Genomic DNA, 11232 nt, shown 5'->3' with positions numbered 1-11232 from the left:
CAGTCGTATCGCAATGCCATCATCACATGACGTAATTTTGATAGGTAATGTTATTTGTTACATTTACTTTATGTTTCATCGTGCATACGAAGGCCCAAATCTTTACAGAATATAAACACATTATATAATTAATAAGATGTAGTTTTTGAAAATAAGTTATCAACTCATTCAAGAAGTGACCAACATGAATTAATATATTGTACGATATATACCAACTATTTGTAAAACTTTATAAAACCCATACTAAATTCTCAAAATAGTTCATTGACAGCAAATTCTGTATACAATATGATAATTTACGAAATAAATATAAGATAATACTTCTTCCTGAAACGATAGTTTGCATCCCTTAATACAAATGCTTAATTTACTAATATGCCTTGATCAACGAATCTTAATTTGGCTCATATATTTTGTATTATCCACTATCAACTTCAACAAATGAAGATAGCTCGGTCTTTTCCCGTTAACTTGTATGTATAATACATATTAAATGTTTTTATCTTACAAATCCACACGTTTAAATCTATCAATACATTATTAGAAAACTACTTTTGTACTTAAAAATGCGCGCGACTCGAATCTGCTGAAGTGGTCAACTTACAAAAATAAATGTAAGTCCTGTAAACATAATACCAACCATAACATAAAATATGTCACTAAAATTGTTGTAAATGTGCATTGGAGCCATCTCCTATTCTTAGCGCCACCTCCTTGACATAACCTCTATCTCGTTTTGAAAAATGCAAATTTATCTATTAGATCGGCTAGAAGCCGATGTTGTGTGCATGTATTAACGTGTACATGTTCAAGGCAATCGATTTATGTAATTAGCAATTTAATTGGCTGGGAATGTGCTCGTCACAGTGGCAAAATACATCAATTTGCTTTTACTAATTCTACCATGCCACAACTTATAAAGTCCTCACGTTTCCAAATGGGTTGTGATTGTATGTTTCTGTACATTTTTAGATGAATTTATTTTGCTGAATCGCACTACATTGTTCGATTTTTTCAAATAATGCGAAATATGTTAAAAAAAAAACTAACATATAAAACCATATCACCCTGTAAAATTATCCGTCAAATTTAAAAACATCCGGGCCTGAGCGCCACCTCGGTAGAACCATTGCCTAATTTATTAATGCATCTCTAAAAGAGGTGGCGCCCGTGATTAACGGCCGACCATGTAGCATTGATCTCGAGGAGTTAAACCATTATTATGTGCAAGGACAGTCATGAATTTAAGAGTAAACCACCTCGATACTACAGATGAACCAATTGCGTTCGAATTTATAGGAAATTTTTCTATACTCGTTTTATTTTGTAGTCAAAATAATTATTATTTTATAGTTCCAATAGCGACTTAAAACAACGACACATTTTTCCCATGTTTAAATGGGTACCATGCCAACCACAAAATTTAAATGATTATCATGTATCATATAACTTACTCTTTAAGATTATTTATTCCTAAATGTAATGTTGTTTGATAGGTTTTATGATAGCTTTATGTAATATGCATTGATAGATTAAAGGAATATTGAACAAAACAGAAGTTTTATGAAAGCTTTTACTGACATTGATTGGAAGATGAAAGGTAAATTTAACAAAACTGAGTAAAGTATATTTGTCCGTGTATGTTCATGTACTTAATTATAGGATTGGTTTTGAATTGTTCATACATTTCAATAATTTGATTGCAACCTAGAGGCAAGCATAAAACCATAAAATTAGAGCCAAGTTTCCGAATTCTTTATGTACTGCCGTCCTATATTAAAGTTTTGTTATTGATATTCCAACTTAAATACATTATAGGTGACTGATTTGAATCCACGGACTGCCTCTTTGAAAACACTTTTGGTGAAGGCTATTACCTTTCTCGAACTTAGATATTCTTTAAATAAATAAAATCTGTATAACGTGTGTGGATGTTTACATGCCCGTAGGCAAGAATAAATAAATGGAATTTTCATTTTACAAAGAATACCACATCCGAGTGAAATAGAAATGTGCAATCTTAAAAATATTTACCTATTAACAATAACAGACCATTAAATTGACTTTCTATGTTTGTAATATAGCGAAAACAAAATACGCATTCTGCATCCGTTGATTAGACAATATGGATGAAGGATTGGTTTAAAAAAAATGTAAAATGAGTGAAACTATTTTATCTCAAGAAAAAAGCTAAGTGGTTAAAACAATTGTACACTCTTTCCTTGGAAATCAACAAAACATTTTGTGAATGCCTCTTTATATTTGGCAAAATGCCAGCGTAAGAGTGAATATACTTTAAAGCTATATTTTCATATTTATTTATTCATATTGCATTCTTTTTATTTATATAGTTTATAGCACATATGTATTGTTGTTGCCTATCCTGATGTATTTTTTTCCAACATTAGTTGTTTTTTTAAATTTCATATTGACCTTTAAACATGTTTAACCAGAGTTTTACAAAAGCCGTTGTACCAACAGTGCAATAAGGACCTTTCTTTTAATCGCTCGTGTACATTCTATCGTACACGGTATCAAGTTATGTGTTTGGTCAACCTGTCTCAAAATTGTTATTCCAAAGCTATCGCATTAACTTGGGTCAAACAAGAATTATATTTAGGTCAGAAACACCTTGAAGAAGATATTCACGCATATTTGGAAGGTAAATCATATAGTGTTTTGAGCAATAACATTATAGGTACCATTTTGGATTGATTTAATTCTAAACGATTGGCTCACATATTCAGCATGATCTTGATTATTTACAACGCGATATATAATTGAGTCAAATAGATAGCTATGTACGGGAAACAAATAAAAGAGGTGTTATGAAGAATGCACGTATAAATATTTGAAATGCGTATTGATAATTCGCGTTTGGCAGTTTACTCTTTGTGTTTTTATTTCATTTTCACATATTATTTCGTTGTTTTATCTATTGAAACATTATCAAAAGTATCTAATAATGAGAAGGTAATCAAAACTGGCGCAAAACATTGTTATTGATGTGGATGTGGTGCATCTGAAAATTGCGTTGATACATACATCTTTGATCTTTAATCTCATTCATAAAACAACACTAACCGACATGAGCGCCCGCCCCTAATCTTATCGTATAAGATACTGTGTGTGTCCTAATCCAACACATTCAGGCTTCGATAACACTCGTTGTATTTCATAAAAGTAGTCAAACTAATAGTGAAGACACAACTTTTTCATCGGAGGACCACAATATCTATTTAAAATGGCGACTTCTGTTAATGAAAGTGCAGACTTTGTGAAGGACTATTCTTGTGTTGTTTGCGAAAGTAATAATATCGAAATAAGTGCTGATTTTTTTTGTGAAACATGTTTGAAGTGTCTCTGTCAAACATGCCTTTATCACCACGATCAAATGTTTGTAAACAATGTGACATATGGAAGAGGACAATGAAATAAATGGCCTTTAACAAAGACAACCGAGAATTTGCTACTGAAATGTGATATTCATAAGAGCAAGACACTTAAATTGTTCTGCCAGGACCACAGACAGCTGTGCTGCTCTGATTGTCTTTATCTGAATCACAGGTAAGTGAAACTCTATCATACGCTTATAGGTAGTTGCAAGTTTCAACATTTGTAAAAAAAGAAATTGATATCGCTTGCGCCAATCAAATATATTAATTATGTTAGAGTTTCATAATCAGAGTTTAATTGTTTTAACCAGTTTAAGAGATATTCTTATCAATTATAAATGATGAAGTTTTATATTAGAGGACATTGCTTGCCAGATATCTATATAGCAAAATAAGGCATTTTTAATGTGTAATGTACATTTTTCATGTATAAAGGTTTTAAACTGGAAGATGATATTTTTAGACTAAATTAGACCCAAATTGTTTATAAATTCCCAATTTTTGTTGATATTTAATCGATTTTACCTATGTTTGTATTTCACCTAGATATCTTATCAATTTTGACATTGGATAGTTAGGATTTATGTTGGTCTTTCAGACGATGTACGAATGTGGCTCTCATTTCTGAATCAGACAACAATCTGTCAGTGGATATCTGGCAGTTGTCAAACAAAATTCAAATAATTATTTCTGAACTAAATAAGTTTAAGAGATCACAAGAGGCCAGCATTCATTTCGTGGCGGGATCGTACAGCGAAAAACTGCAAGAAATCAGAGAGGTGCGTAAGAAATTAAATGCTGATTTGGATGGACTAGAACATTCAATTTTGAAAAAACTAGATGAAATAAGGATAACATTGCAAACCTCTCTAAAAAAAGACGTTGACAACTGCATCCGACTGAAGGATGAACTGCAACAACTCAGTCAAGCTGTACAGGACCTTTGTGATAAGAGCAAGAAAGACATTGAGTTCATTGCCAGCAGGAAATACTTGGACAAGGTACTCGAGCGTGAGTTATATCTGGATGAGAACCCAATGAAGGTTCAGCGTTCCATGATATTCAAGGCAAACATTGACATTGACCAGTACCTGACTAAACAGTCTAGTCTTGGAAGGATTCTCACACTCAAGATGAATCCAAACCAGGTGTTGACAGTGAAGAAGAAGTCCGAATATTATGTGAACATATCATTTGACATAAGTCAGACTTGTTACACTAATGGCATTTACAGCCTGCCTAGTGGTCATGTCGTCGTTACAGATTACGCCAATGCGAAATTAAAACTTTTTGGCCAGCATTACAAGGTGTCCGATTACTGTGATATGGCTGATTTTCCATTGGACGTCTGCCAAATTACATCCAGTGAGGTTGCTGTTGCTCTTGGTTATACCGGTGTGCAGTTTATGTCTGTGAGCAATAGGCAGCTGGTGTATGGGAGGAAGTTACAGTTACCACATGCTGCTTCCGACATTGTCCACCATCAGGGAGCATTGTATATCACGTCTGGCCATGCTCTGTACCACTACACCCTGACTGGGGCACTTGTGAAAAAGCTATATGAGAATATTTCAGATAGCATGACAGGTAAGTGAATTTTAACTATATTTGAATATTGCTTATATGGAACATATGTTAGATTATATTATATCATCGCTCCTTTGGATATTTTAACTATAAGAAACATTTATGAAATTATTTATTTTAAGTGTTAATGTCTTTAATAATCATTTGTTAAAACATAACATGTTCTATTATTTGTAGTCTGCAAATGTGCAGTGAGTCTTACTGGTGACAGGATCTATGTCACCAACCAAGACTATCACAAGCTCCTAACACTGGCCACAGATGGCACCCTGCTATCAACCTTCACTGACCCTGAACTAGAGGGGCCAACTAGTTTACGTGTAACACCTTCAGGACAAGTCAGTGTCTGTGGATACTACTCCTACACTGTTATAAAGGTGGATCGTGAGGGGAGAAAGAAACTGGCCACTCTAGCTACACATAAAGAGGGACTTAGCCTCCCTTCGTCTGTCTGCTACAACTCCAGCAGTCACCAGATCATCGTTGGAATGCAGAAAAACAATAAACTCATTGTTATGAAATTGAAATAGCGCTTCCAGTGGAACAACATCTATATGAACATGGTATGAATGTTATTTTTATTATTATGGAAGGGAATATCCGCCAGTCCATGCATGATGTTAAATGACATTTTTATTTTAACTACTGCCATATGCTTTCTGATACATGGTATTTGCACTTTGCCTAGCTACATTTGCTATGCAAACACTTCATCATTGTCACAGATTGATAAATTTATAATTACTTCATATATATCTTTACTTGGTGTGTCTTATTGACAACTGCAGTTAAACTTTTTGAATGTGTATTAATGCTTATTCTAACGGCGTTCTATGTTTTACTGTGTGCATTTGGCTATGTTGCTACTGAATTTAACAAGTTGTTAATATCTTTGTGGATCTATATTACTTCTAAAGTCGATTGCTAGTGCGTCTTTGATTTAGAATTAGTCTTCGCTTTTGCATTCGCCATTATAAATAGTTCACAATGCGAAAAGGGGAACCAGTATTAAAAAAACTAATTCCAGCGCAAATTGCAGCGTAAATTACTATTGCCGGGAGATCACTCTAAACATCAAAATCAAAATCTCCGGTATGAACCGTGATACATCGACTATCTCTGGAATCCTCCGTAAAAAGCGGTGATAGAGTAAATCAAAGCGCTGAAGGCACTGAATTTGTTCGCTGTTGTATAATCTTAGACGCAACTCAGTTTTCAAAATTATGTTATAGCTTTTTATACCGCAAGTTTAAAATGACCACAACCCATTCAAATTTATAAAGAGTGTGTCTTAAAGCACAGGTCGAGATGTGTGTGTGTTTTTTTTCGAATAATTGATTCAGATAATCAGTGTGCACAGGCTAATCTTATTTGACATGCATTAAGCCCCGTTTTCCCTGAAAGCAGTCAATATGTACAGATTTCAATGATTAACATTAGACTGGCCAACGTTGTCTTACAAGCTGTTAAATACACATTATGTAGTGTACCAGTGAGAACAGGCAGATGAGGTGGTTAGAGCAAACGCTTTAAACACCAGAGAAGCAGTATAAAATGTCTACTTTTCAGTTGTACACTGTTGTGTAAACAGCAGAAAACAAAAATGATTATTTTCAAAATATTTAAGTTTGTATTCAATATTTTCCGATGAAATTTGGCATGCATATACTTAAGTATACAAACAATATGTATGTGTAATATGGTAATTGTAAGTTATATAGTTATTGACTAACAGAAAAAAGTGTTTTGTTTTCTGCTTGACTTAATGTAACAGGCATTGCTTTAACATTTGAGTCTGGCTCTGGGAAAAATGGACTCAATGCATGTGCTCAAAATGTTGTCTCAGATTAGCCTGTACCGTCAACACAGGCTTATCAGGGACAACACTTTCCTCCAGAAACTTTTTTATGGAAAAATTCCATTTAGTGGAAAGTTCATCACTGATTTGCCTTGATTAACACTTGACACACATGCATTAAGACCCATTTTCCCAGACCGAGGCTCAATTATGGTGTTGCTGTGTGTCTTGTTATGACTTTGGATGAAGCCATCCATCATGAAATTGCGTGTCAACATAATCTTAATACTGAATAACCTTTTTTTTACAATTTTATTAGAAAATATATGTATTACATGGCTGGTTAAATAAATATTAGGATGAAACACACTATACATAAACATCATCTGAAAACAAAATAATCCCTCTGGTCCTGTTGCTAGTGTATCCCAAACATACTGCTTATGACTAGACATATGCAACTTTACCATGATCATACAATTGTTTTCAAAACAATTTATACACTGGTGCAATATAAGTTAAAAACCTACATATACATGTGAGATTGCATTACTATCTGGTTATATGTGAATGCCTGGATGCACAATAAAAAAACTGAGTTTTATTTGTTAATTACATATACTTCATCATGGTTTTATAATTTGTGTAAAATAAATGTAACAAGAGCACCTCATAGCGGGTGCCAATGCTCGACTGTGGCTGCAGTTTTGAATAAATGACCTTGACCTTCTACCTAGTGACCTAAAAATAGGTGTTGCGTGTAGAACTCATCAAGGTGCATCTAAATAATTATGAAGTTTCAAAGTTGTAGGTGAAAGCACTTTGATTTTAGAGCCTATGTTAAAGTTTTATATTAGAGGTCACGGTGACCTTGACCTTTGACCTAGTGACCTAGAAATGGGTGTGGCGTGTAGAAATCATCAAGGTGCAGCTACATATGAAGTTTCAAAGTTGTAGGTGGAAGCAGTTTCATTTTAGAGCCAATGCTTCGGATATTGGATACAGAGCAGCCAAAATTCTTAGCAATAAAACACATAGCACGCTCTATTATCATTATCAGAACATTTAGACTGGTCCCTGAAGGTTTTTCTTAAGCTGCTTGTAGCTCCAGTTAATCGGATTCACCTCTGTGCTGGTGTCCCTCCCGGGTCTCGTCTAGCTCCTTCAACAGGTGGTCGTTCGTTGTAACCTGAGACCTGCATTTACAGTAGGGAAGTGAATGCAAAACATTTGTCTTTTTAAGGTTGAAATCATTTAATATTTAGCTTGACTTATGCAAGAGCTTAGGCCTTATTAAGAAGCGTTAAGTATATGCAATTGTATTACTGATAACTAATAATAGTTATTGGCCTTGGATTTAAGGGCAAAAACAAACATTTTAATTCCATAGCTGATACCATAAGAGTTACCGGTATAACCTTTGCAGTTTGGACCTGACTCAACTCGATACACATGTTTATTTATACAGTACTTATTAGTGCCGTGTTGTTGAATCTGATTTTATGTATTGCAGCAATGTTTTTACCCAATTGGACAAAGGACGGGTACACTTGGGAATTATTGTTTTTAATTCAAAAGTGTTTGAAATATCCTGAACTATGGAACTCAAACCATAAACCTTTTTATAGTTAGCTGCTAAAAGCATTTTTCCTCATCATTAATTGTGAAGGGGGTTTCAAGAACAAATTGAAAGTACAGGAAGGTCTTGTTAACAATAATTAGGAAGTATTCAATAATAAATGACTTCTTAAAGTTTGAATTTTAAAATAAGACGTTCATGCATGAATATTATAAAACAATAGAAATCTTTACATTAAAAAAGAATTAAGGTGGTATAAACTGTAGTTCCAAAATATCTAGCACAGGCCTCTTTTGTGATGCCTACCTGATTACACCAGGGTGTAATAGTCCAGTGCTGACATTGCCACAGTTCCTGTATTTGCATGTCCATGCCTCCTTCTTGTAATGTCGTGTGCAAAAATTGCCTTTGCAGCACTAGTTCTACTGACAGAGGTTACTGGTGCAGGTGCAGCTGCTGGTATTCTGTACTCCTGTCACTTGTGTTGACATTCAAGAAATCTGCTGCCTGCATTAAAAGAGCAGCTGCTCTTTGCTGATGGCTGATATCTGAAAATGTATTCATGTGCATTATATTTATTTATAAAAACAAGTCATCCTTATGTAGTTTAATGATAGATTCGAGAGATAGTAACTGTTACGTACGGTAGTCAGATATTCCACACTTGCTGATCTAAGTTTCTACCCTTTTTTCTCAGAAATATGATCTTATCTGCTTTGATAATCTAAGTACCATCTTTATGGAAAATCTTCTCCCCCCCCCCCTATTAGTCTACATGTACTAACACCTTGATGTGTTTGTTTGTATGGTGTTTATGCCCGTGTATTTAACTTCCATTAAGGCAAAGATTCACTTAATTATGCTTCCTGCGTTTCACCAGTACTAGGCTAGGGCTCTGCAGTCTCGCAAGAGGAAACTCCTATGAAAAACAATCAGCACAGCATGTGTGGATCGAACCCAGGACCTCTGAGTTACAAACCGTAAACATTAACTTAGTCACTGAGCTAAACATTATAGATTATGCAAAGAAAAACAAGATAGATCTACCATTTAAGTCTATAAAAGAAAAAACTTCATTTAATGTGTCTGTTTGAAGACACCTGTTAGGTAACTGTTCAACTTAAACCCAATTTGGTCAACTTATACCTGTTTTTTGGTACCTATTCAAAGTCATCTCGTACCCAATAAACAGAAATAGGTGTAAGATGGTCAACATATATTGATAATAGTATAAAACAGTATTAGAAATATAATCATTCAAAATGAAAAAGAGAAACCATTTAATTCCTCTATATATGAATTTCCATGGAGATAAACTAGTAAAAAACAATTAAAATGAATAATTTGAATAAGATACAATTTTACCAACCTCTGTACGATTAGATTACATAAAGACAGTGTTACGAAAATATGCGATGAAAACAGTATGAAATTAATAGTTAAATTCAAACAGGCCAACAGTTAGACGTTTTGATCATCGTAACCCACCTTCGTTACAATGATACTATGGGACGTTTGACGTGTAAATCAAAACGAGATTACGTCCATTAACTTCAAATAGACCTTAATAACAAACTAAATGACTAATCAACTTTCGAAATGGGGATTACTTGTAATCGTATGCAATTAACCTTATAAAACAGTACAATAAACAAGCAAACTTTACCTGAATAACAACAGTGGAAAATACGTTCGAAACGACGCGGTAGAGGTATTCATCTGGTAGATATATAATACAACACTGTTAAAAATATTAACCTTTTACGAAAACTACCGATAACTACTGAAAACTCTGGTTCTCCGTCGTGTATGAATTCAGTATTACTAATGCATTCGGCTTAATGCATTCGGCATTCGGCTTACTTCATGTGAGCTGCTGCCTTGTGCTTATTCATTTCGCTTAGTAGAACTTACAAAAAATGCCTGTTTCTAGCAATACTTAGTATTGATATGATACTAGTTCCTCAAAAAGAAGATAGCCACACCCGTAAGCACATTAACAATTTAACAGAAATAATTAATTTGTCATTTACTCGAAAGAATACATGATTTACATACATCGAGTAAACATTATAAAGAAGTATGCAAGCAATATTTCACTAACTGATAGAAACACGCATAACGACGCAAGGAAGACGCAGTTATTGTATAACAAATTAAATAAAGCAAAATGCAATTGTCATTAAGCAGTATGCAATTGTCATTTAGCAATATGTAATTTTCATTTGGCAACATAAATGGACTGGCGGATATTCCTTTCCATAACTATTTCTTGGAATTACGCATTAAGTTTTACCACTTTATATCTATGCCAGGAAATGAACATATGCAACTTTTCTCCTTTTTTTGAGTATTTATAAACTTTATTTTCAAAACGAAATGTTTAAATGCTCCTTAGATTGTACAATATATGACAAACATCTATGTTGATGCTGATGTGTTCTTTTGTCTGGCTTCATGGCAGATTTGCCACGTAATAAATCGTATAATTAATACTCGGTTACACATTTATTATGTTAAGTAATTATTGAGATCTATTCTTGTTTTATCATGTATATTTCTTATTAATATGTTGCATTATCCCGTAGCATTTTTTTAGAAAAAAATTTGTTTATTCATTTATTTATGTTTTATTTTTTGTATAAATAAGAGTTATTCTCTATTTATGCCATTGTCGTGTTTGTGCCTTTGAAAGCCTTTTAGGGTTATTTTACTGAAACATTTATATCTTAGAATAAACTTGAAATCAATAATATTTTACAATTAGTTAGAAATAATTCTTGTACATTAAATGATTATTAAATTTGCCTGTGTATAGTTTTTATCAATTTTTGTTGAAAAAAAGAAAATTGATATGTATTTGTATATTTTCT

At 33.5% G+C, this 11232-nt stretch overlaps 1 protein-coding gene across 1 annotated transcript; it reads left to right on the top strand.

Moving 5' to 3' along the window:
- Positions 1–3205: 3205 nt before the first annotated feature.
- LOC127846948 (uncharacterized) lies at positions 3206–10992 on the top strand. Its single transcript, XM_052378384.1, has 3 exons — positions 3206–3567; positions 3994–4982; positions 5160–10992. The coding sequence occupies exons 2-3, from the start codon at positions 4433–4435 to the stop codon at positions 5510–5512; spliced, it is 903 nt and encodes a 300-aa protein (XP_052234344.1). The 5' UTR covers positions 3206–3567; positions 3994–4432; the 3' UTR covers positions 5513–10992.
- The last annotated feature ends 240 nt before the right edge of the window (positions 10993–11232 follow it).

The sequence above is a fragment of the Dreissena polymorpha genome, chromosome 10 (assembly GCF_020536995.1).
Source record: "Dreissena polymorpha isolate Duluth1 chromosome 10, UMN_Dpol_1.0, whole genome shotgun sequence".
NCBI lineage: Eukaryota > Metazoa > Mollusca > Bivalvia > Myida > Dreissenidae > Dreissena > Dreissena polymorpha.
This window is presented reverse-complemented; position numbering and strand designations above follow the sequence as displayed.

Coding starts and splice junctions, on each gene's coding strand:
- LOC127846948 (XM_052378384.1), top strand. CDS start 4,433: ATGAAGGTTCAGCGTTCCATGATATTCAAGGCAAACATTGACATTGAC. Junction 4,983..5,159: donor TATTTCAGATAGCATGACAG/GTAAGTGAATTT, acceptor TATTATTTGTAG/TCTGCAAATGTGCAGTGAGT.